Below are 27,812 nucleotides of genomic sequence, written 5' to 3'. Positions count from 1 at the left end.
CAAGAGGCTCTAGGGTCTAACAGCCAGAAAGATTAAGATGCGAATGCGAAAGGAACCATACAGATTTCAATTTGGAGAAGTAGAGAGTCTCTGACTATATTTGAATGGAAAGAGACGTCATTATTTTTATCATTGCTTCTTATCTTCTCTCAACTATTCCATGTATTTTCCGTAATTCTCACACCTTTTATTCCTTTCTATTCATTGGTATAAACATTGTTCATTGTTAAACAAAATATATCACCTATAAAAATCCGACACTTTTGTATGCCCATGGACTACCATTTCTTAGATAAAGATGAAGCATATCAGAAGCTAAGATTGTTAGAATTCTAGTTAACATTCGGCCAATAAAACAGCCCTAAGTTTTGGACCTTTCTCTTGCTCACATCTACCTGAGGTTGGTGATTTTTGGTTGGTTGGTTGGGGTTTTTTTGGTGGGATGGGTTTGTTTTATTTTATTTTATTATGTTTTTTTTTGTAGACGGAGTCTCGCTCTGTCACCCAGGCTGGAGTGCAGTGGCCAGATCTCAGCTCACTGCAATCTCCGCCTCCCAGGTTCACGCCATTCTCCTGCCTCAGCCTCCCCAGCAGCTAGGACTACAGGTGCCTGCCACCTTGCCCGGCTAGTTTTTTGTATTTTTAGTAGAGACGGGGTTTCACCGTGTTAGCCAGGATGGTCTCGATCTCCTGACCTTGTGATCTGCCCGTCTCGGCCTCCCAAAGTGCTGGGATTACAGGCTTGAGCCACTGCGCCCGGCCGTTTTATTTTATTTTTAATCTGAATCTTCTTCCCTTGAAGTGGTAGCCGAACTTACTGAGTTTGTGAGTATCAGGGATAGAAGATATCCTGAAGCCACAAGTCACATTTGAAATAGAAAAGTTGCTATTGTGTCCCATGTGAGATGGTTGATTATGTTTAAAGGGCTAAGGAAAAGATAGATACTGTGTGTTTGGCTTTGCAACCAAAGGACCTAGTGCCCTGCCTTTTGTACTTAAATAATGGCTGAAACTGGAAATAGAGCTGAACTCTAAGGAAAAGTTTTTATATCTAAAAGAGTCCATCCTGTATTCAAAGTCTACACACTACAGAGGCTTTGAATAATTTCCTTAAATTTTCACTACTAGAGTTCATTTCAAGTAACTGTTATATTTTCCTTTTAAATAAGAAGATATAATGATATTGTTCTCAAGATTGAGAGACTGTTGAAAAAGAAAGTTGGTTTACCATTTTTAAAAGAAACATATTAGCAAATGCCTCTGAAAATAGTTATTAGTTTGCCAATAAATGAGTAATGTTACAGTTGTGAGTTAAATGTGCATTAAATGTTTGAGAATATATTGGGCTTAAAATACAGTTTCAGGCTTCTATTTCTGGATAAGATGTAGTAAACACGTCATACACTATATATATATTCGTCTGTTCTTGTACTACTATAAAGAAATACCTGAAACTGGGTAATTTATAAAGAAAGGAGGCTTAATTGATTCACTGTTCTATAGGTTGTGCAAGAAACATAGTGGCTTCTGGGGAGGCCTCAGAAAACTTACAATCATGGCAGAAGGGGATGTGAGATGTCTTACATGGTGGAGCAGGAGCAAGAGAGAGGGCAGGGAGGTGCTACCCACTTTTAAACAATCATCTCCTGAGGACTCTATTGTGAGAAAAACACTAGGGGGTGCTAAGCCATTTATGAGAAACCACCCCTGTGATCCAGTCACCTTCCACCAGGCCCCACCTCCAGCACTCAGGATTGCATTTCAACTTGAGATTTGGGTGGGGACACAGATCCAAACCACATCACTGTGCTTCCTGCTAATTACAAAAAAAAAAAAAAAATTGTAATTTCCTGTTTTTTGTGTGTTTACTTGTTTGTTTTACTTCCTACATATCCCAGCCAAGGGTACTAGCAGCCTGCAGCTAGAAACCCCAGTGGACAGAGAGGGGGGTAAAAAAGCCCCATTTTAATGATATATATCCAGTTGAAGGCAAGTCATTTTAAAAGTTGCCTCCCTCCCTTCCCCAGGTGCTGTAGCTATGGAGATTGTGCATGTAGCCCTGTCCCTCATGCTTGTCCTGCAATAACGAGGGTACCCCTCCCACTCCGACTGAACACTGTTCCTACCACTCCCACTGGGCACTGCAGCCATGGAAACTGTGGATGGAACTGCAATAACAAGTTGGCAACCCTCCCCAATGGATGTTACAACCACAGAGACTGTGGGCAAAGCCCTGACCACCATTTCCATCCCCTAAGCCTCCCAACTAGAGTGCAGAGGGAGGATTAAAAAGAGGAGGGAGTTAGAGAAAGAGACTTAAAAAAATCTGTGTTTGAAATCCTGGGCAGACTCCTTAGCATCCCTTGCATGAAACTGATTAGAAACAATACAGAAAAAGGTTTTAGAATTGGGCTTTGCTGTGTTATACCACCTAGGTTTCAGACTGGCCTCTGGGTAGCCCAGTGGAGCAGAACAGAACAACACTAATTAAATTGACATTTGATTCACAGCCTATAAAAGTTGACTAAGGCATGCATTGTGAATCTAAACAATTTGATTGCCTATCACAATAGAAAATTTAAACAGCAAAGTCTCCTAACATAATATTCATCATATCAAGAACCGAGAAAATCTCAATTCAAATAACAAAAGATAATCAGCTGGCGCTACACTAAGATGACACAGATGTTGGAATTGTCTGACAAGGATTTTAAAGAAGCTATAATAATAAATATACTCCAATCGCAATTACAGTGTTGAAACAAATGAAAAAAAATAGCAAGTCTCAGCAAAGAAATAGATGATATAAGGGAGAAACAAATGGAAATTTTAGAACTGATAAATAAAATAAATTAAAAAATAGCTCAGTAGTAAAATAGAGATGACAGAGGAAAGAAATCATGCACTTAAATTTAGATCAATATAAATTATCCAATCTGAAAAACAGAGAATAAAGATTTTAAAAAGGTGAAGAGAGTCTTATGGGGACCTCTGAGACAGTTACAGAAATATCTTCATATTTGTATCATTGAAATCCCAGAAGAAGAAAAGTAGAAGTGAGAGATTGAAGAACATATTTGAAGAACAGAGAGACACAGGGAAAGAGCCAGTGAAGTCAGGTAGTGATTGGAGTGTTGTATCTACAAGCCAAGGAATGACAGGGATGGCTGGCAACCACCCGAAGCCGGGAGAGAGACATGGAACAACTTCTTCCTTAGGGCCTCCAGAAGGAGACAACTGTGCCAACACCTTGATTTTGTATTTCTGGCTTCCAGAACTGCCAAGAAACCAAAAGACAGGATGAGAATCAACACTTTGTGAGAGCCCTCAGTGGACTAGAAGCTGGAAAGGCCAAATACTCGCTTTCCTAGCACCCTCCCTGTCTTGTCCACCCTCTGCTAGGATGACTGTGTGATCTGCACCTGGTTGATTCAATATAAGAGGAAGTTGGCTGGTGGGAACGTCAGAGAAATGTTTTTCTTTCTAATAAAAATGGAGAGCACATTACAAAAAAGCTCCTAGTGTACTTCTTCTTCCGGCCTTTGGATATGGTGTGAGAAGCTTGAGAGGACGTGATGCTCTGGAGCTGTTACAGCCATCTTGTGACCATGAGGCATTCAGATAAAAAGCTAACATTCTGAGGCTGGTGAAGAAGAGACTGGCTGGAAACAGCAAAACATTCCTGGGACTGTCCTCTGATTTTCTCATTAAGTAAACAATGTGTTCTTAGTGTTTAAGCACTTTTTTTTTTTTTTTTTTTTGGAAATACAGCCAAAAGCAGTCTCAACTGATCTACAAGCCAGGTGCCTGACACAATGGGATTCAATATCAGATAAAGGAATAAGAGAAAGAATGAATGAAACTTCTATCATACCTACCTATACTCCAGCTGTCTCTGTTAACAGGACCTCATCTGGAATACTTGAAGGCTGAGCTGGAATCATCTGAGAGCCCATTCCCTCACTTGGCTGATGCTGGAAAGAGCCAAATATCTGGAACATGGAATAGCAGGGGATCATTGGCCATCTCTCTCTGTATTGGTCTTTTCAGCATTGCAACTTCAAAGTAGTAGGATTTTTTACATGGCAGCTGAAGGCTCCAAAGGTGGTCACTTCAAGAGGCAGAGATAGAGGTAGAACAAGCCAGGAGGAATGTGTGTCCTTGATGTAACCTAGCCTCAGAAGTCACATAGCATCACTTCTGCCCTACTGTATTGGTTAGAGCAGTCACGAGCTCCACTAGTTGGAAGAGGAGAGGTAGAGATCTCCTCTCTTGATGGGAAGGAGCTGGTTGTAGAAAAGCATGTGGAACTGGAAATACTGCCAGGGCCTTTTTGTTTTGTTTTTTTGAAAATCCAGTCTGCTACAGTGCCTTATACACACCTCTGTTATCATATTGACCATCTCGATGTCATTCATGTCTTTCATGTCTATCCTTCTGACTGAAGGATGCAAGCATCTGGAAGTTTTAGTCTGTGATTTACTAATTTTAGTATCTCTCGATACCTTTATAAAGATATGTTTAATAAATACCTTATTTTGAAGAAAAGAAAAGAAATTAAAGAAATGACAGAAAACTTCTTAAATTTGGCAAGCCTAAATATTCAAGAAGCTGGGCAAACTCCTAACAGGAAAAACTCAGATCCATTCCCAGATACTTTTTAAGTAATTTGCTAAAAACTAAAGACAATGAAAAAAATCTTGAGAGCAGCCAGAGAGAAGCAGCGCATTAGTTACAGAGGAACAATGACTCTGGGTTTCTTATCAGTAGCAAAACTGTTTTGTTTGTTTTGAGCTAACATCTTGCTATTTTGCCCATTCTGGTCTCAAACAATCCTCCTGTCTTGGCCTCCCAAAGTGCTGGGATTATAGGCTTTAAACCAGATTTAAAAGATTTTTGTAGTGCTGAAAGGAAAGAATTCTCAACCCAGAAGTTTTCACCTAGGGAAAATACAATGAAGTGAGAAAAAGACATTTTTGGATGAAAGAAAACTCAGAATTCATTGCCAGCAGACTTGTGTAAAAAAGGAAGTTCTTCAGACAGCAAATGATGACAAGAGAATTCTACTGGAACATCAGAATGAAGAAAGTACAAATTAATAAATACAGGGAATTGCCTAATCTTCTCTTGCTGAGTTGGTTAGAAATAAAATTTCTGACAGTGTCCGATATGGTTCTCAATGTATATGAAGGTGATTTTTAAAACAACTATATCATGAAAGTGGGGAGAGTAAAGGAACCTAAAAAGTAGGAAGGTTTCTGCATTCCATTTCAAATGGTAAAATGTTGAGATGAGTAGACTGTAATAACTGTTGTATATAGATATAATTATCCCTAGAGTAACTACTAAAAATGCTCTATAGGCCAGGCGCAGTGGAGCACGCCTGTAATTCCCCCACACTTTGGGAGGCCGAGGCAGGCGGATCACCTGAGGTCAGGAGTTAGGCCAGCCTGGCCAATATGGTGAAACCCCATCTCTACTAAAATACAAAAATTAGCTGAGCATGATGGTGTGTGCCTGTAATCCCAGCTACTCGGGAGGCTGAGGCAAGAGAATTCCTTGAACCTGGGAGGCGGAGGTTGCAGTGAGCCGAGTTCGTGCCACTCAAGATTCTGTCTCAAAAAAAAAAAGCTCTATAAAGAGATATTTTAAAACACTATAGAACACCATACTTTACAGGAACCATTTCTGATTTTTGTAGTTCCTTAAAAATCTATAGATAAATCAAAATTAAATACTAAAAAAAGTTCAGAGTATGCACAGGCAAGGAGAAATGGGAACAAAAAACAAAAGGAGCAAATAAAAAACAATAAAGTGGCATACTTAAATCCCAACATGTCAGTAATTCCATGAAATATAAATACAAATGATCTAAACGTACCAGTTAAGAAAGAGAAAAAAAATACAGGACAGAGACTGGCAGAATGTTTTTTGTTTGTTTGTTTGCTTGTTTTTGATACAGAGTTTTGCTCTTGTTGCCCAGGCTGGAGTGCAATGGCACAATCTCGGCTCACTGCAACCTCTGCCTCCTGGGATTACAGGCATGTGCCACCATGCCTGGCTAACTTTGTATTTTTAGTAGAGATGGGGTTTTTCCATGTTGGTCAGGCTGATCTCGAACTCCCAACCTCAGGTGATGCACCCACCTCGGCCTCCCAAAGTGCTGGGATTACAGGCGTGAGCCCCTTTGCCCAGCCTGTTTTTTATTTTAATGATCTAACTATATGCTGTCCCCCCAAGAAACTAACTTCACATATAATGACATAGGTAGATTAAAAGTAAAATGATGGGCAGATATACCATGCAAACAATAATCAAAAGAGTGACTGGGCTGGGCACGGTGGCTCACGCCTGTAATCCCAGCACTTTGGGAGGCTGAGGCGGGCGGATCACGAAGTCAGGAGATCGAGACCATTCTGGCTAACACAATGAGACCCCATTTCTACTAAAAATACAAAAAATTATCCGGGCATGGTGGTGAGCACCTGTTGTCCCGGCTACTTGGGAGGCTGAGGCAGGAGAATGGCATGAACCCAGGAGGCGGAGCTTGCAGTGAGGCGAGATTGTGCCACTGCACTTTAGCCTGGGCAACAGAGCAAGACTCTGTTTCAAAAACAAAACAAAACAAATACAGTGACTATTAATCTCAGACAGAATAGACTTCAGAGCAAAGAAAACTAGCAGAGATAAAGGAAGATACAACAATAATAAAATGATCAATTTTACAAAAAAATGTAATTCTAAATGTGTGCACTTAACAGGTCTTCAAAATACATGAAGCAAAAACTGACAGAACTGAAAGGAGAACAGGCAAATATAGTTGGAGACTTTAAAACCCCTCTTTCAATAATTGATGGAAGCATTAGACCAAAAACAAACAAGGTCATTCATCATGACCAAGTGGGATTTATCCCTGGGAAACAAGAATGGTTCAACATACACAAATCAACCAATGTGATACGTCATGTCAACAAAATGAAGGACAAAAACCGTATGATCATTTCAATTGACGCTGAAAAGCATTTAATAAAATTTAACTTACCTTCATGATAAAAACCCTCAAAAAAGTGGGTATAAAGGGGGAATATACCTCAACATAATAAAAGCCATATACAGCAGACCCACAACTAGTATCATAATGGGGGAAAAACTGAAAGACTTTTCTCTAAGATCTGGAGCATGGCAAGGAGGCCCACTTTTACCACTGTTATTCAGCATATTGCTGATTACTCTAGCTAGAGTAATCAGACAAGAGAAAGAAATAACCACTATCTAAATTAGAAAGGAAGAAATCAATTTATTCTTGTTTGCAGACTATATGGTTCAATATTTGGAAAAATCTAAAGACTACCAAAAAAACTAGAAGTGATGAATTCAGTGAAGTTGCAGGTACAAAGTCAACACACAAATATCAGTATTGTTTCTATATGCCAACAGTGAGCAATCTGAAAAAGAAATTTAAAAAAGTAATCCCAGCCGGGCGCGGTGGCTCAAGCCTGTAATCCCAGCACTTTGGGAGGCCGAGACGGGCGGATCACGAGGTCAGGAGATCGAGACCATCCTGGCTAACACGGTGAAACCCCGTCTCAGTACTAAAAAATACAAAAAACTAGCCGGGCGACGTGGGGGCGCCTGTAGTCCCAGCTACTCAGGAGGCTGAGGCAGGAGAATGGCATGAACCCGGGAGGCGGAGCTTGCAGTGAGCTGAGATCTGGCCACAGCACTCCAGCCTGGGTGACAGAGCCAGACTCCGTCTCAAAATAAATAAATAAATAAATAAATAAATAAATAAATAAATAAATAAAATAAAAAATAAAAAAAATAAAAAAGTAATCCCATTTACAATAGCTACAAATAAAATTAAGTAACAAGAAATTATCCAAAGAAGTGAAGGATCTCTACAATGCTAACTATAAAACACTGATGAAGGAAATTGAAGAGAATGTAAAAAATGGGAAGATATTGTATGTGCATAGATTGGAAGAATAAATATTGTTAAAATGTTTATACTATCCAAAGTAATCTGTAGATTCAGTGTCATCTCTATCAAAATACCAATGACACTCTTCACAGAAATAGAAAAAAGAATCTAAAACTTATATGGAATCACAAAAAAAACAGAATAGCCAAAGCTATCCTGAGCAAAAACCTCAAAACTGGAGGAATCAAAACTGGAGGAAGCACACTGCCTGACTTCAAATTATATACTACAGAGCTATAGTAACCAAACAGCATGGTACTGGCATATAGACCATAGACCAATGGAACAGGATAGAGAACCCAGAAACAAATCTGTACATCTACAGTAAACTCATTTTCTACATAAGTCACAAACTTACACTGGGGAAAGGAAAGTCTCTTCAGTAAATGGTGCTGAGAAAACTGAATATCCTTATGCTCAGGAATGCTACTAGACCCCAATCTCACCATATCCACAAATCAAAATGGATTAAAGACTTAAATCTGAGACCTCATACTATGAAACTACTAAAAGGAAACATTGGGGAAACTCTCCAGGACATTGGTTTGAGTGGGTAAAGATTTCTTAAGTAATACCCGATAAGCACAGGCAACTAAAGCAAAAATGGACAAATGGGATCTTATCAAGTTAAAAACCTTCTGCCTGCACAGCAAAGGAAGTAGTCAACAAAGTGAAGAGACAACCCACAGAATAGGAGGAAATATTTGCAAACTGCCTACCTGACAACAGATGAATAACCAGAATATAAAAGGAGCTCAAACAACTAAATTTGATCAAAAAGTAAGCAAAAGATCTGAATAGATGTTTCTCAAAAGAAGACATACAAATGGCAAACAGTCATATGAAAAGGTGCTCAGCGTCACTGATCATCAGATAAATGCAAATTTTAAAAACCAACAATGAGATATCATCTCACCCCAGTTAAAATGGCATCATCTCACCCCAGTTAAAATGGCTTTTACCCAAAAGACAGGCAATAGCAAATGCTGAGAAACAAATAACAAATGTGGAGAAAAGGGAACCCTCATACACTGTTAGTGGGAATGTAAATTAGTACAACCACTACGAAGAACAGTTAGGACGTTCCTCATAAAATTAAAAATTGAACTACCATATGATCCAGCAACCCAGCTGCTGAGTATATAATGAAAAGAAAGGAAATCAGTATATTGAAGGAATATTTGCACTCCCTTGTTTACTGCAGCACTTTCCACAATAGCCAGAATTTGAAAGCAACCTAAGTGCCCATCAGCAGATGAATGAACAAAGAAAATATGTAATACCTATACATAATGGAGTACTATGCAGCCATTAAAAAGAATGAGATCCTGTCATTTGCAACAACATGGATGGAACTGCAGATCATTATCTTAAGTGAAATAAACCAGGCACAGAAAGACAAACTTGGCATGTTCTCACTTATTTGTGGGAGCTAAAAATTAAAACAAATTGAACTCATGGAGATAGAGACAGAATGATGGTTACCAGAGGCTGGGAAATGTAGTTGTGGGGGTGGGTAAGGGAACATGTTTAATGGGTACAAAAAATAGTTAGAAAGAATAAGTCCCAGTATTTCACAGCACAGCAGGGTGACAGTCAATAATAATTTAATTGTACATGTAAAAATAACCAAAAGAGGATAACTGGATTGTTTGTAACACAAAGGATGGCTACCCCATTTACCCTGATGTGATTTTTCATGCATTGTATACCTATGTAAAAATACCTCATGTATCCCGTAAATATATATACCTACTATGTGCTCAAAAAAAAATGAAAAAGTAAAACAAAGCTAAAAAAAAAAACTTATTATTTACCAACGACCTTGTTAAAGAGGATAAAAGAGAAGCCATAGACTGGGAGAAATCTGCAAATCACATGTCCAACAAAGGCATGTATAGAGAATGTATTAAGAACGCTCTAATCTCAATAGTAAGAAACAATCTAATTAGAAAATAGGCAAAAGTCTTGTACAGACAGCTATACAAAAGACATATACAGATGACAAATAAGCACATAAAAATGTTCAAAAATCATTAGTTATTAAGGAAATGGAAAAGACATGATGAGATACAATTACCTGTCAGAATGGCTAAAATAAAAAATGCCAGGAATGTGGAACAATGAGCTCTTTCATGCATTGCTTATGAGAATGTAAAATGGTACAGCCATTCTAGGAAACAGTTTGGTAGTTCCCCATAAACATACCATTACCAAAATCATCCAGCAATCACATTCCTGTATATCCTAGAGAAAAGCCATGTCCACACAGAAAGTTGTACACTCATGTGCATAGCATCTTAGTTTGTAATCACTAAAAAGTGGAAACAACCCAAGTGTCCTTCAGTGGGTAAATAAACTGTGATATAATCCACATAATAGAATACTACCTAGTAATAAGAAGAAATGAACTATTACACACAAGTTGGATGGATCTCAAGAGCATTGTGCTGAGTGATAAAAAGCCAGTCTCAAAAGATTAACAACTATCTAAATTCCATTTATAATTCTCTTAAAGTAACTAAATTGTAGTGATGGAGAACAGTTCAGTGGGTTCCAGAGATTAAGGTTTGGGGAAGAGTGTACCTCTAATTGGAAGTATAAGGGGTTTTTGTTTTGTTTTGTTTTGATGGTACAGCTTGTACCCTAATTTTGGTGGTAGTTGCATGAGTGTATACATGTTAGAAAATCTGAGTGCATGTGAAAACTGGTAAAATCTAAAAAAGTCTGTAGTTTAGTTAATAGTATTGTGTAATGTCAATTTCCTGATTTTGATAATGTACTATGGTTAAGTAATATGTTCTCCTTGGGGAAAGCTTTTTGGAAGGTACACTGTAAGAACAGTAACTCTGTACTATTTTGTCGGTTTATTATGGATCTTAAATTATTTCAAAATAAAAGTAAAATAAATACAGTGTTAAAAATTTTTGAGGAGTAAAGAGAATAAAATGAACTGGTTACAGTACTGTTCATTGAGGTAGTTTGAGAAAAGTGGTCTTGAGGTTTTGTTTTGTTTTGTTTTTTGTTTTTCATTAAAAAAAACAATAATAGCTGGGGATTCCAAAGAAATTCATGCTCAGCTAACAGTGTATTTTTCATGTATAGCTAGCTGCATGGAGAAATGAGACAAATACTCGGTCTTGGAGAAGAGGTACCCAGATTTGACATCTGGTCTAATTGTTGTTGATGGTTTGGTTTTAAAGCCAGTGAATAGACAAGTGCTATAAGTACCAGTACTACCCAGAAGAATGGTGCTTTGCAGAATGGAAAACCCAGCAAAACTGTATAACTTAAACCCTGACTTTTATTTAAAACAAAACATTTGGAGCAGCTTTTGCACAGGAACAGTTTCAACCGTTGTTTTCCTTTTGCAAGTACTTCATCTTTTACCCTTGATCTTAGCCAAAATGCTGAGAATCGATACTTTATCTTTTTCCTCCTGTGTCATAAGACAGGGCTGACTATTCATAGGCATGCTTTCTACTCCTTATCCCCGTCTACCCTCTTCCTCTTCCTCTTCCCCTTTCTGTCCTCTTCTTTTGTCCACCTTTCTTCCCCTCTATTCTCCTCCCAACTCCCCTTTCTTCTATCTTATTTCCTCCTCTCCTCTTTTCCCTTCTCACTTGCTTTTTAAAAAGAGTACCTGTCATATCATATTTGATGATATGTTATGAGGAAAGAGACCCTAAATGAATTCTGTCAACTAAAATGATGATGGAGGACCTTTCTGAAATTCAGTCTTAATTTTTGTAAGCATGCTCTTTATAACCTCAACAGTTAAATTGATTCTGAGACCTGGGAATTAGGGTATAAACTTAACAGAGAAAAGTTGAGGTGTTTGAGAAGATACATTTTCTGTGCATTTATATAGGATTGTCAGATTCTGGTTCCTGGTGTAACTCAGCTTTTCTTCTGTATCCTTGGAGATAGTTTTATTTACATTATATTCTTGAATGAGAATATGAATCATTAATTATCAGCCTTTCCTTTGTGGCCCTTCTGGTAGCAGAAAAATATTACCAAGGTTATTCTGGCGTGAAAATCTCTTGAATCTAAGTTGAGGGTTTTCTAGAGACCACCTGGAACTCCCAGAGATAACAGAATACTGTCTTGAAAGCCTCGATGGAAGAAATGTCCCACATTTGCTTGTTGCTTTCTATTGGATTTATGGAATTTCCATCTTTTAAAAATGACTTTAAAGCATTTAGTAGAGACTTATAGGTAAAGAGCAAAAGTTTTTAAAATGTATTATTTAAAGTAAGCTAAATGTGGCTTTACTTACCAAGACAAGCTTTCCTCTTCAATGACTGTATAGTAACGATCTGCCTTAACTGTAGTCTTTCAGTCTATAAACTCTATATCTTGATATCTTTCCTCCCTTAAGTTTCCACTCTTACATTTTACAGAATACCCATAGGGAAATTTCCCGAAGCACTTGGTAAGCTACTTGGGCCTGAGCTATTGTGTTGTCCTTACTACCTGGAACGGATCGTTTGGGTTGCTAGAGGGGTGGAAAGGATGCCTTAGTACACTCTTAACTTCGCTATGGAAATATTCTTGTTTAATATGTTAAAGCCGGTCTTGGCTTTTAAAAGTGAGCATGCTTTTTAACTGTCTCTTTCATAGTTATTAACTATGCCAGAGTCTTCATTTTAATTACCACATGGAGTACTTCAGTTCTCTTATTTGCTTCATTACCTTTTCTCCTTGGTTTTGAAAATAATGTTAGAGAAATAAAATCAGATTGTTTCTAATATAATGAAATGCTTTCAACACACTATTAATGAATTCTTTCTTCATTAGCAACACAAAGCTAGATATTGCAAATCTTTTTAAACAAACAAATTAAAAACTGTTTAGTCTTCTGATTAGAGCAGACAAAGAGCACAGTACAATTTAACTCACCTGACCTGACCCGTTTTTTCAGTTTTTACTGAACTGTCTTCACTGGAAATAGGAGCTATCTTTGACTTAACTCCTTCCAATAGAAGGGATTTCTTAGAGAGGAGTTGGATGGATCTCCTGGGGTTCTGATTCTTAATTTTCAGTTTACAGAAATAGCTAGATATGTGTTTTGAGCCTGGACTTCTTGCTGCATCTTGTATTGAAGATATCTTGTATTGAAGATATCATGGTGAAATAGATAAGGACAGTGGACAGTGGATCAAGAGACCTGCACAGGTCTCTTGAACCTGAGAGGGTTTGCCACCTGTTAATTTATTTTTATGACTATGGACTTGACATCACCTTTGTCTCTGTAGATGTAATTCGGTTGAACTAATGGTTATTGAGCATTTACTGTTTGCAAGAGGCGGCTGGAGATATTATGTCCAGTTTATATTGACTAAATGTTTTCTTTGTTGTTAATTTAGCCTTTTTCTGCAGTGTTTTTGGTCAATAGTAACTCTGGGCAGGTGAGGGATATTACATTGTGGCTGGAAAATTTGTACTCTGAAGTTGCTTTTATTGGTGTGTAGGAAAAATCTTTATTAAAAGTTAGAGAAAAAAATCATTAAAAGCCACAAAATCAGTACTATTTTGTAATATTTTATAATTCACAATGCTACTACTTTACTAAGTGGAGTCAGTGGAAACCTGTAAATCCTAAGTAATAGAATAACACCTATGGTTTACTAGTTGATTGAAAATTGTTCTTTTTTTGCAAAGGGGAAATTAAACCTGGTATCCTAATTTGAAATATGTCTAACAGTGACTATTTTTATATTTTAACCTAAGTAAAATATGTCAGCGTTATGGTGGTACCTTACTGAATTAGTAATCCTTTATTTCTAAGGACTGCTGTTTTCCTTCAAACACCATTTTGGTTGGAGGCTTATTAATTCAAGTATTGTTCCCAACTGTTGATTTATAGGGCAGAGAGAACAAACACAGCTTTCAGCTCTGTTGAAGCAGGGTCATTCTTGGAAACTAATAGTGTCAGATGAAATGCCTCAGATAGTGTAAAAGAAAATAATTGGGCCAGGAGTGGTGGCTCATGCCTGTAATCCCAGCACTTTGGAAGCCTGAGGTGGGAGGATGGCTTAAGTTCACAAGTTCGAGATCAGCCTGGGCGACATGGGAAAACCCATCTCTACCAAAAAATACGAAAATTAGCTGGGCTACTTTGGGGGCTGAGGTGGGAGGATGGCTTGAGCCCAGGAGGTTGAGGTTGTGGTGAACCATGATTGTGCCACTGCACTCCAGCCTAGGCAATAGAGCCAGACCTTGTCTCAAAAATAATAATTGAAGAAAATAAAAAGGGAACTGAATTCAAAAGAATCCTGTTATATCTTAAATCCTTATTTCTTGATTTATATGTACTATGGTGACAGCTTTGCTGATGAATTATAATTACAAAAATGTTACATAACGTTGTTAGCATATAAAGACCGGTGATTGGGCTCCCTTGCAACACTAACACTCAAAAAGAACACACACATACAAAAAACTGGATTTATTCAGTGTGAAATAATGTCTTTTGAAATAATGAGGATAAATAAGAAGTATGTTCAGATTAATTTTGTGCATACATCATCTCATTTATTTAGCCTCATAGTAGCTCTGAGAAAGAAGGGTGAGTGAACAGGGAGAGGCTGTATAGGGAGGTAATTTTTGTGTCTATTTTAAACTAACCAGTTGAAACCAAATCACACAATTGAGTTCATAGCAGAACCTTCATTGGACCAAAATCATATCTTTAACCTCTCTATCCAAGCCCTTTCATTAGAGAATGTTGTCTTAGGTAATTTTCACAAATTTACCTTGTATTTCTAAAACTTGAATTATCATTATTCAAGGAGCTAGAATATATCTGCCTACTGGTGAGTCTGACTTTTAAGTAGATCCCATATACAAAAGTCTCATATTATAAAACATAATTTATTGTGTTTATAATTTAGAGTAAAGCTTCTTTTAGTAATGAGACCCTTCTATATATCTTGCTCATGGATATGACACATTTTCTAGTCTTTTGCAGACATCAGCTGGATAGTATAAAACTAGGATCAGTGGTAACTGACAAGAGCTATTTAGTAAGAAATTTGAAAACTACGAAACTATGGCTCTGTATCCCTTTTATAGAGTCCCATAAATCTCTTTATATTTGTTGCTATTCTGTAACAATGCTGGATAACAATAGGGGTTTTCTCTAAAGTTCCTTTTCATCAGAATAAATTCCTGTTCATTTCAGAGTTGTTGCTTTATTTTTTTTCTAGATGTGTACTCTGATAAACCTAATCTTGTGTTAGGAACATAAATACCTTTTCTATTCTTTAGTGTCCTCTGTCTTTTCTGGAACTTTTATGAGCAAGTTATTTTGAATTTTCCAGACTTCTAAATATTATTTGAACAAAAAAATTGGGCTGTGGCTCTGAGCTTTTTCAGTGTTTCATTTACTGTTATCAGTACAATCATTCATTTTCTCATATCACCCTTTGAGTCTTCCATTCATCACCTTATATGTATAGACATTTCTCATTTCAGAATCAAGCATAATGGATTTTACCTCTTTCTTTGTGTCCTCTATGACATAAACAGAAAAGAATTAATATAGTCTGTCTTCAGCTTGATTTGAGATACACTAAGCATCATTCATTAAACCACTTGTACAGATTGCCCTTTTAGGTCTCAGCTCTTGTGCTCAAAGTGTTAGGTTCTAGTCAAACTCTATTCTTAACACAGTGAATATACTTTCTTAAATGTAGATGTGAGTCTTCTTTTAAATATAAAATCTGTAGTTTCCAAACTAAAGGTCAGATGTTTCAATTATTATGTTCCTTCACTCTTTTTTTCCTTAAAAAAAAAAAAAGAAGAAGAAGAAGACGACTAACATCAGATGTAATAGTAGGGTAAATTGGGTGTGAGGTATATGGGAATTCTCTGTACTATCTTTGCAGTAATTTAGTACATCTAAAAACTGTTCTAAAAGAAAAGGTTTATTGAAGAAGATATGAAGGATATTTCCTTTTTCATTCATATAAATTTTAGTGATATTCAAGTATTCTATTTCTCATGAAAATCTGACAAATGTCAATGTTATTTGTCCATTCTTTTGATAAACTGAGTCAATAATAAACCTTTGGATCAGTTTGAGAATATTATTTATTCCCAGGATCCTTATACAATATTGCACAGAAATTAAATGATGCAGATCTCCCATTCCCACATGTTACCACACTCCTCTGTTCCTCTCAGATCTTTTGTGGCTATAGCAACAAGTGTGCTTATTGCTTTAGGAGTCTGCCGTGAGTGAGTTCATAGTTTCAAAGAATCAGCAACTCTACTACTTGATTGTGGAAGCAGTATTGACCAAATCTTGCTGAATTTTATCAGGGTTCTCTCAGATTCAAAAAGGCTCTTAACTCTTCCTAAGGTTCTTGATGGTATTTCTGCTTTGATCTAAAAAAAGACCAGCTTGCTGTGACACATTTGAATGTGAAAGCTACCTGTTCTGGAGGTAACTTGTATTTTCCCTTCTCAGTTTTTCCTTTGGAATCACTTCACAAACCGCAGCTTTTGTTTCTAGGGCTCTGCTTGACAGGACAGATGATATCCCTGGAAAATAGTTTTAAAGTTGATGTTTGGTGACTGCATTATTCAAGGCTCATATAAATTGAGAACTGGTTACATTGCCTCTTGCTATGTAGGATAAAAGATTCTGTTCTTAGAGTCACCCATTCTCTCTCTCTCATAGACAAAATAGCTAGGAGAACTTCTCAAACTAATTTTGTTATATGAAGAACTAAGATGCCTAGGAATAATTTAGCAATAGCTCATCCAAATTAAAGAAAAGTTGAACTTTAGAATGGAAGAAAAAGAAATTATCATGTTAGCTAAACATTTGCTGTCTGGATCTCCCAATTAAAAAGTGGCATATTACATCTCAGGTTAGCCAGTATAGAACACGTTCTACATTCAGTTGTGAAAATGGCTGGTAGCTATCATCAGTATGATTTTTTTAAATGTTCCATGCGTGATATTTTGTAATTGTTGAAATCAGATATCCCTTTACTCAGTGACTTTTACTTCATAATGAAAAAGTAGATTTTGTTGTAATATATAAAATTGTGGAGATAGATGGAATTAACAGAGAAATTAGAATTTTTCTTTTAAGATAATTTGAGTTTCATCGTAGAAGATAAGCTCAGAATGCTGAAGTGCTGCTGGAATAAATGAACTATTTTACTTTTTTCATAAAGATATTGATGTATGCAACTTACAATTCAGAGATGATTCCATTTGCATGTTCTGAGTGATGAAGAAGTGAAAGAAGTAAGAGACTGAGTAATAAAGAAGTGAAAGAAAGAACTTGTACACTGCTGGTGGGAATGTAAATTAGTTCAGCCATTGTAGAAAGCAGTGTGGAAATTACTCAACCAAAAACCATTTGACCCAGCAATCCCATTACTGGATATGTACGCAAAGGATTATAAATCATTCTACTATAAAGATGCATGCATATGTTCATTGCAGCACTGTTCACGATAGCAATGACATGGAATCAACCTACATGCCCATCAGTGGTAGACTGGGTAAAGAAAGTGTGGTACATATATACTATGGAATACTATGCAACCGTGAAAAAGAATGAGATCATGTCCTTTGCAGGGGCGTGGATGGAGATGGAGGCCGTTATCCTTAGCAAACTAATGCAGAAACAGAAAACCAAATACTGCATATTTTCACTTACAAGTAGGAACTAAATGATGAGAACACATGGACATGTAGAGGGGAACCACAGACACTGGGGCTATCGGAGGGTGAACAGTGGGAGGAGGGAGAGGATCAGGAGAAATAACTAATGAATACTAGACTTAAAACCTGGATGACTAAATAATCTGTACAACAAACCCCCCGTGACACAAGTTTACCTGTATACAAACCTATACATGTATTCTTATACTTAAAATTAAAAAATAAAAAACAAAATGCAGTGTTAAAAATGAGAAGTGAAAGAATTTTTAAATGTAACTGCTTAATTTCACATTTGTTTAGAGTTCTTCCCAAGAAACTTGCTTTTCACTGCAGTCTCCTTAAATATGTACATACAGTTTTCATTGGATTCATTGAAATCCAATCCAGCAGGATTCTTTCCTAAATAAGAAACATACTGGATCAGTCCTGACCTATTTTATGATTTTTGGTACTTGTCACCTGTAAAGAGAAGTCAAGGGAACATCACCCCAACTCCACAAAAATACCATCAGAGACTATTATGAACACCTCTGTGAACACAAATTAGAAAACCTACAAGAAATAATTCCTGGAAACATACAACCTCCCAAGACTGAACCAGGAAGAAATTCATACCCTGAACAGACCAATAACAAGTTCTGAAATTTAATTAGTAGTAAAAAGCCTGCCATCCAGAAAAGGCCCAGGGATAGACAGCCAAATTCTACCACACATTTAAGAAGACCTGGCACCATTCCTACTGAAACTGTTCCAAAATATTGAGGAGGAGAGACTCCTCCTTAACTCGTTCTATGAGGGCAGCATCATTCTGATACCAAAACCTGGCAAAGACACAAGAACAAAAAGAAAACATCAGGTCAATATCCTTGATGAACATAGAAGTAAAAATCCTCTACAAAATAATAGCAAGCCAAATCCAGCAGCATAACAAAAAGCTAATTCACCACAATCAAATAGGCTTTATCCCTGGGATGCAAGATTAGTTCAACATACACAAATCCATAAATGTGATTCATCACATAGGCAGAACTAAAAACAAAAAGATTATCTCAATAGATGCAGAAAAGGCTTTCAATAAAATTCAGAATCTCTTCATGTTAAAAATCCTCAACAGACTAGCCATCGAAGAAACATACCTATAAATAGTAAGACCCATCTATGATGAATCCACAGACAACACCATACTGAGTGGACAAAAACTGGAAGTCTTCCCCTTGAGACCTGGAACAAGACAAGGATGCCCACTCTCACCATTACTATTTAACATAGTTCTAAAAGTCCCAGCCAGAGCAGACAGGCAGGCAAGAGAAAAAAATTAAAGGCATCCAAATAGGAAGAAAGGAAGTCAAACTACCTCTCTTTGCAGGCAGTATGATCCTACACCTAGAAAATCCCATAGTCCCTACCCAAAAGCTCCTAGATCTGAAAAACAACTTCAGCAAAGTTTCATACTACAAAATCACTGTACAAAAATCAGTAGCATTTCTATACACCAGTAATGTCCAACGTGAGAGCTCAATCAAGAATGGAATCCTAGTCACAGTTGCCACAAAAAGAATGAAATACCTAAGAATACTGCTAACTAGGGAGGTGCAAGATCTCTACAAGGAGAATTACAAAACACTGCTCAAAGAAATCAGAGATGACACAAACAAATGGAAAAACACTGCAGGCTTATGGGTAGGAAGAATCAATATCATTAAAATGGCCATAGTGCCCAAAGCAATTTACAGATTCTATGCTATTCCCATCAAACTACCAATGACATTTTTCACAGAACTAGAAAAAACTGATGTAAAATTCATACGGACTCAGAAAAGAGCTGAATAGCCCAAGCAATCCTAAGCAAAAAGAACAAAGCTGGAAGCATCGCATTACCCGAATTCAAACTATACTACACGGCTACAGTAACCATGGTATTGGTACCAAACACCATGGTACCCATACCATGTATCACCATACCAAACAGCATGGTACTGGTACAAGAACAGACATATAGACCAGTGGTACAGAATGGAGAGTCTGGAAATAAAGTCATACACCTACAACTTTCTAATCTTTGACAAAGCTGACAAAAACAAGCCAAGGAGAAAGGACTCCCTATTCAATAAATTGTGCTGGGATAACTGGCCAGCTATATGCAGAAGATTGAAACTGGACCCCTTCCTTTCACTGTATACAAAAATTAAGTTGAGATAGATAAAAGACTTAAATGTAAAACCTAAAACCATAAAAACTCTAGGAGAAAACCTAGGAAATACCATTATGGATATAGGCCCTGGCAAAGATTGCATGATGAAGACACCAAAAGCAGTTGCAACAGAAACAAAAATTGGCAAATGGAACCTAATTAAAGAGCTTCTGAACAGCAAAAGAAATTATCAACAGAGTAAACAGACAACCAACAGAATGGGAGAAAATATTTGCAAGCCATGAAAGGTCTAATATCTAGAATCTATAAGGAACTTAAATTAACAAGCAAAAAGCAACATTATTAAAAAGGCAAAGGACATGACAGACACTTTTCAAAAGACATATACACAGTTAAATAAGTATGAAACATCACTAATCATTAGAGAAATGCAAATCAGAATCACAGTGATACACCATCAGAATGAGATAACAGTCAGAATGTTGTTATTAAAAAGACAAAAAATAACATGCTGGTAAGGCTGCAGAGAAAAGGGGCATTTATACGTTGCCAATGGAAATGTAAATTAGTTCAACCATTGGAAAGTAGTTTGGCAGTTTCTCAAAGAACTCAGAGAGCTACCATTTGACCCAGCAATCCCATTATTGGGTATATAACCAAAGGAATATAAATTATTCTGCTATAAAGACACATGCACTTATATGTTAATCACAGCACTATTTGCAATTGCAAAGACGTGGAATAAACCCAGTTGCCCATCAGTGGTAGACTAGGAAAAAGATGTGGCACATATATATCATGGAATAGTATGAAGCCTTAAAAAAGAATGAGACCATGTCCTTTGCAGCAACATGGATGGAGCTGGAGGTCACTATCCTAAGCAAACTAATGCGGGAACAGAAAACCAAACACTTCATATTCTTATTAAAAGTGAGAGCTAAATATTGAGTACATATGGACACAAGAGAATTGTAGACATTGGGGCCTACTTGAGGGTGAAAGGTGGGAGGAGGGTGAAGATCAAAAAACCACATGTCACTTACTATGCTGATTACTTGGGCTGTATACCAAACCCCCACGACATACAATTTATAGAACAAACCTGCACACGTGCCCCTGAAGCTGAAAGCAAAAAAAAAAAAAAAAAAAGAGAGAGAGAAATTGACCTCTCTGTACAACTTATCTTTATTTTTGTTTCTCTTTCTCCCTGACAGAATCCCAAGGACTGCAGCAAAGCCAAGAAGCTGGTGTGTAATATCAACAAAGGCTGTGGCTATGGCTGTCAACTCCATCATGTGGTCTACTGCTTCATGATTGCATATGGCACACAGCGAACACTCATCTTGGAATCTCAGAATTGGCGCTATGCTACTGGTGGATGGGAGACTGTATTCAGGCCTGTAAGTGAGACATGCACAGACAGATCTGGCATCTCCACTGGACACTGGTCAGGTAAGGAGCTTGTGCAGCATATGAGATCTCTGGGCTGATTCACTCAATTACCAGATTATTAGATTTCTAGGTAGACCTTCATGGAACATACTCGTCTTTTCCTTTGGATCCATGAATACTATACATTATCCAGATAAAATCTAGAAGAACGGTATTTTATTTTAAAAGTATTTTATTATGTATTTCATTTCTGATGCTCATTTTTATGTGAATTTAGCAAAATCACTGAGTTTTTTTCAGGGAGCATAATTTAATATTTTAATTATAATGATGTGCCTTTCACTCTGTAGGATGATTTCACATTATTGAACTCATTTTAATATGAAATAATCATCATATAAAGTAGTCCAGTTTATATGGACTACTATATATGAGTAGCATGAACATGCATGAGAATCACCTAGAAGTCTTCATAAAACTCCATTTTCTGATAAGGAAGGTATGGGGTGCAGCCTGAGAGTTTTAATTTCTGACAAAAGTTTTAGGTTTAGGGACCGTGCTTTGAGAACCACTGAGGTGGACCTTGCTGGTAACTTTATCTTCAAATGAAGCCTAACTTGTGTGATTTTAATTGTATTCAGGAAACATTTAATTAATAGTAATGTGACTAAGGTACTATACTAGGCATTATAAGCAGATAGATCACTAAGAAATTTCCTTTCTCTCCAAGGAAGTGGTGATGGTGTGGAATATAGAAAAGAGTTTCTTACTGCTAGTCTAGTGCTTTTCCTTCTACAATCATGATCTTTAAGATCTAAAGTTGGGCTACCTTGTTTAAATTGTGGCTTTATTGTTTTGTAATCTTGGACAAGTTACTTAACCTAGGTCTTAGTTTCCTTATCAGTAAAATGAAGAGTAATAATTTACTTTATTGAATTGTTGCTAGGTTAAATGAAATAATATATGTAATGCACTTACTACCTGATATATGAACTCATATCTAGTAATTTTTAGCTACTATGAATAGCCTTTATTCATTAAACAAATGTGCCTACAGTGCCTACAGTGTGCCTACAGTGACAAATACTGAATTAAGTACTTGTGACAAATACTGAATTAAGTAATCAGGATAAATGCTAAGCAAGACAATACATATCCTCTGCACTCACATCTTGTGGGAATTTCAACATTTTTCAAAAAACTGAGGCATTTCAGTTAATATCATTTATTATGGGGCTAAGCACCTTTTTTCACAAGCTACAACACTAGATACAAAATAGGGAGCTATGTCATCAGCAAAGTAACTTTGGTTCCTTCATTTCTTTTGCCTCCTTTGAAAAAAAATCAGTAATATCTGACTCTGCAGAAGTGTCATGAAACTTAATTGAGTACTTTCTATAAAATACTTTTGAGTTGCTCTGCAAGAGGTCCTGTATGGATTAAAAGTATTTTGTGATTTTTGTCTTCTGTAGGGTAGAAGCCTCATTTTATATATCAACTGGTTTTTTATTTTTAACTCACTTCAGATTTTAAGGTGAACCTCTTTATCTAGAACCTAGTTGAGCTTTAGTTTTAAAGTTTCATCTTCTCCTGATCTGGTCTGTACTTTTCACAGCTAGTGCCAACAGGTTGGTTATAAAGGTTAGGAAGATACTAAATCTATCATTCAGGAAAAGAAACTCTGCCAGCCCCACTGTGGCTAACTTTTTTCGTTTCATGGACTTAGTTCAGTTTAAACTTCCTTGATTGTGGAAATAATAGGTAGGGCCAAACTTTGCTTCTCTGGTTCTAGGGGGAGAAAACTTTTCGGATGGTAGTCAGAAAAGTGAAGTTACCAGATTTATCAGGTTTAATATACAGTTTAGCCCTGCCTGTATGCTACAAGTGGTTATTTGGTTTGTTTGATTTTTAATTCTTACTTGTACATTTTGTAGTCTGTAGTGGCAACCACAGGGTATGAAAATTTTAAATGGCTTGAATTTCAAACACTCAGAATTTCTTAATGTTACAGCTAAAGAGGATGTAGAAATCATCCTTTCTTTATTCATCTGGAATCAAAGGCCTAGTAAAGGCTAAATGACTTTCCCAGGGTTATACAGCTTATAAATGCCAGAACTCTGGTTAGCACATTCACTTCTCCATACCCCCCATCTAAGTCCTTATCAGTAAACCCATACCAAACACTTTACCTAGCAGAATGATGATTAGAGGCATGGAAACTACCTGGAATATCTAGAAATTAAATAAAATAGTTTTAATAATTTAGATACCAATCTTATATCTGAAAAGAGATTTCTTTTAAGGTTAGAATATTTTTGTTTTTATGAAGAGTATAACTGCCATAGATTTCTGTCTGCTTATTTACATTATATATGTACCCTTTAGAGAAACTATTGAACATATTTCCAAGAATTAAAGGAAATAGTGAATTTTAATAAGCTCCTTGACATTAATCCTTTAGTTAGTTATAAATCAACTATGTCTGTTGCCATTCTGAGTTGTAAAAAAAATCTTGGGATAGTTCCTTTGTCACCATTACTGTGAAATTATTATTGTTCATACATAACTTCACATGATGTCCCTACAGATGGAATTTAGTAATTCTTGTTCACGTCTGTCCACCAGTGCAGGAATTAGTTTGCACATTGATCATTTCATAGCTATATCATACCTTATTATAGGTTGATGTCTATTTTTCTTCTGCATTATTTTATGTTTGTGTGTGAAACTATATCCTTTGTACCAAGTAAAATGGTTAAGTGAAGGAAAATACTAAAGGTGATGCTTCCAGTAAAAAGTAATCAAAATATTTCCCATCACCTGTACATGCCATGTCTATTCCTAATAGTTTACATGTCCTAAGGTTGATGATGAAATGATCAATTTAGTTTTTTACACCAAAAGATGTTTCCTCAACCTGAACTAACTACACATACTAGACCCAATTCTTCCACGTAGATTGCTTGTGATAATTCGACATGGGAATCTTGCCTTTATGTTTAATGATTTGAAGTACCTTTCAACAATATTTATTTATTTTTGTTTTGTTGTGTTTTGTTTTTAGAGACAGAGTCTTGCTCTGACACCCAGGCTGGAGTGCAGGGACATGATCCTAGCTCACTGCAGCCTCGAACTTGTGGGCTTAAGCAGTCCTCTCACTTCAGCCTCCACAGCACCTGGGACTACAGGCATGCTCCATCATGCCCAGCTAGTTATTTTATTTTTTGTTAGAAATACGGTCTCACTGTATTGCCCAGGCTGATCTTAAACTCCTGATCTCAAGCAGTCCTTCCGCCTCAGCCTCCCAAACTGCTGGGATTATAGGCATGAGCCACTGTGCCTGGCCTCAACAATTTATAATTTTGTTTTTTAAAAGATATTGACTATTTTAGGCTATATATGATGACTAGCTTTCAAAATACAGTTCTAGCTTATATAAATACCATTGAATAGATGGTTTAGTGATAGAGAACTCCATTTAAATTCAGTTCCTCACTTCAAACTTTTTCCTTGTAAAAATGAAAAATTATTCCCCCTAACAGTTAACCTAGACTGTTTTGTCTTTCTACTCTTGTCTTTTTCCCACTATCTTAAAAAATAAATAAGTTAAACTGAATTCTTAATATGATAAATGTAATTGAAAAATTTTATTTGTAAATGAAAATAATGACTAGTAAAAAAAAAATTATAAATATGATGAAGTTTGATGCCCTGGAGGCGAGGTGCCTGGTTTAAATACATGTCTAGGTAGATGACCATTTGGTATATTCACTTATCTAAACTGAATGGTAACCTTCTCTCCATGCCTCATTTCCAAAAGGTTTTAGTCGAGTTTTATTTGACATCTTTTTATGTGGCGGCAGCCTTAAAATAAAAGTAATTCAATAAAAGTATTTGCTGTTTGCTAGATACCTATGCTGGACTACATGAAGACAGACACAGTCTCTTTCCTGTAAAGGGCAGTCAAGGGGGAACGGTAGACAACTAAATAAGCAATTAAAATATGTTGTGTTAATGTGGTGATATGGGTAAGTTAAGACTATCCTGAAGCAAATATCTAATACATATTTGGGGTTCTTTTGGAAGAAATGATTTTTAAGCTGAGACCTAAATTATGCGTAGGAGTCAACCAGGTAGGGACATGGTGGAAAATTTTCTGTCAGTGGGCACAATATGTAGAAAGAGAGGCAAGAGAACATGGAGTCACTAGGGGAAGTAGTAGTAGTTCATTGTAAAGCTTGAATACTGAGAGACTAGCTAATGTTTCATTTTAAAAACAAGCATCACTTATAGGATTTCCATTTTGATGGTTGTGTATTTTTGTTCTTCCCTAAAACTGATAGGTTTTAATTCAAGATTCAAAGCTCTTTTTTTGATTTTGGTTTAGAGAGTAGACAAAGTTATAAGAAGTTGATTTCAGGTGCCTTTTTTTGTTATCTCATAACTATTAAACTGTTTATTCAAATATCTCAGGTCAGAAGGAAAATATTTAGCAAGTAGAACCCAAAGAAATTATACTTTCAATCTTTCCTTTGAAACTGATATTTTAACCTTTACAAAACTACTAAGATGTCTATTGGAATCATCTAAATATTCTAACCAAGTTATATCCTTATAATGATTGACGTCAGGTAGACCAGTTTATAAACTGATATTAAGCAACAATGTGATTAAGAATATACAGGTATAATATATGTATTAGGCTATAGATATGTGTCTGTTAAGTCTTTTTACAGTAGTATTTTCAGTCTTTGATAATTGTATTAATAGAAACTTAAAACAAGTACATTTACTATTTTTGATCGCTTATGCTACAAAAAGTCTTGATTTCTCTGTTTAGGTGATCTGAGAGAGAGGAAGGATATTGGACTGTGAGTCTGATCCAGTTCTGTTGTTTTTAGCTTTCTGAACTTTGTGAATTAACTTTAGCTTCTGAACCTCAGTTTAGCTCTTTAAAAAAACTCATGATACTCATTACCTACCTCCCTGTCCACCTGGAATATATTATTAGGTTATAAGCTGCATCAACAGGAAAGTTATCCTTTTATTCTGAGATGAAAATCATGCCTTTATAAGAGCTTCATATGTATTTTTTTTTAAGTTAAATGGAAAAGTTGAAAGAAATACATAGAAGCAAGATAACTTCTGATAATAACTTCTAGACATTCAGAATATCTCTATGCTTAATAAATCCACCATTTAATCAAAATAAATTTCTGGGCCACTCATAGTCTCTCTGCAGCTACCTTAAGCCTTCAGCAGTTCTAAGTATTTTTTTTAATCTCAACATACCTGAGATAGAAGGTATACTCTTGCTTGTAATGGTTATTCTGTGTAATTAGTGAAACTGGCTTTGTTGCAGGAAAGATGTGGTTGTGCAGGGAGGCGATTTGGAGAGTGAGTTGATACCACATATAGTTGAAAAGCTAGATGTCTCCTCTCCAAGATTCTAGTAGGTTTCTCTGCCCTTTACCTGACTCCTTTTAGAATCATTAACCTAAACAAGTATAATTGCAGGTACATAAGGACTTTTGATTGAACTGCTATAAAACTTTTTTGTTTTACTACTTATGGGCCATAAAAGAAAGAAAGATCTTTGTTTCAGGAATTTAAAATACCAGTTAGAATATACTTATGTCTCAGAAGAAGTCAAACTGCTTTTCACCATGACATCTTCTTTCATTTCCCACTTGAGGAGATAGAAGTCTATGGTGTCTCATTAAAATCTCATTGAGATCATCAGGAAATACGGGAATAGGGAACTGAAACTTTGTCCACATTATAGCCTTGACCCTTGTGAGCTTACACTCTTACAATTATAGATATTTATTTTCATATTTATCCCGTGCTCAAATTGAGTTGTGAGTAAACCTGGGGAAAGTGAATTAGAGATTTGCAACCTACCAGGATAAAACATGGTACATTTTCTTGGACTATTAATTTTATTTACTGGTAAATCATTTTCAAATAATAAAACAAGATCTATAATGGTATAAAAATGAAAATCTGATCAAACTCCAGCCCATTGATTGAGGCCAGTCTTCATATTCTCAGTAGTATGAGTTTACCCTCCACTGCTGTTAGCATTTTGGTGGAAAATTCTAAGAAACACCATTCTATGAGTTTTTTTTTAGCTGTTTGTTTTACCTTGACAGAGACTCCATATGGCAGCAAGGCAGCAAGGCACTTATAGTTTATTTACCTTCTAGGTTATTTACACAGTGCTAAGCGTTTGACCAGAGCACATTAAATGTAAAAAATGAGGCCGGGCGCGGTGGCTCATGCCTGTAATCCCAGCACATTGGAAGGCTGAGGCGGGCCAATCACCAGAGGTCAGGAGTTCAAGACCAGCCTGGCCAATGTGGTGAAACCCCATTTCTACTAAAATTACAAAAAAAAATTAGCTGGGCGTGGTGGCGGGAGCTTGTAATACCGGCTACTCAGGAGGCTGAGACAGAAGAATCGCTTGAACCTGAGAGGCGGAGCTTGCAGAGAGCAGAGATGGAGCCACTGCACTCCAGCCTGGGTGACAGAGCAAGACTCTGTTTCAAAAAAATAAATGAATAAAAAATAAATGTAATAAACAAATAAAAC

The 27,812-nt window shown here is 36.5% G+C and overlaps 1 protein-coding gene across 12 annotated transcripts in view; it reads left to right on the top strand.

Moving 5' to 3' along the window:
* Nucleotides 1–27,812, top strand: part of FUT8 (fucosyltransferase 8) — a 331,654-nt gene that overhangs the window by 242,531 nt on the left and 61,311 nt on the right. For all 12 annotated transcript variants that reach the window (XM_023232574.3, XM_023232591.2, XM_023232599.2 and 9 more), the window contains one exon: nt 21,041–21,278. In XM_023232574.3, the coding sequence (XP_023088342.1) occupies nt 21,041–21,278 (238 nt within the window). The remainder of the gene's footprint in view (nt 1–21,040; nt 21,279–27,812) is intronic.

Source organism: Piliocolobus tephrosceles, chromosome 6 (assembly GCF_002776525.5).
Source record: "Piliocolobus tephrosceles isolate RC106 chromosome 6, ASM277652v3, whole genome shotgun sequence".
In the NCBI taxonomy this organism is placed as follows: domain Eukaryota; kingdom Metazoa; phylum Chordata; class Mammalia; order Primates; family Cercopithecidae; genus Piliocolobus; species Piliocolobus tephrosceles.
Note: the sequence above shows the minus strand (reverse complement) of the source record. Positions and strands in the feature narration are given on the sequence as shown.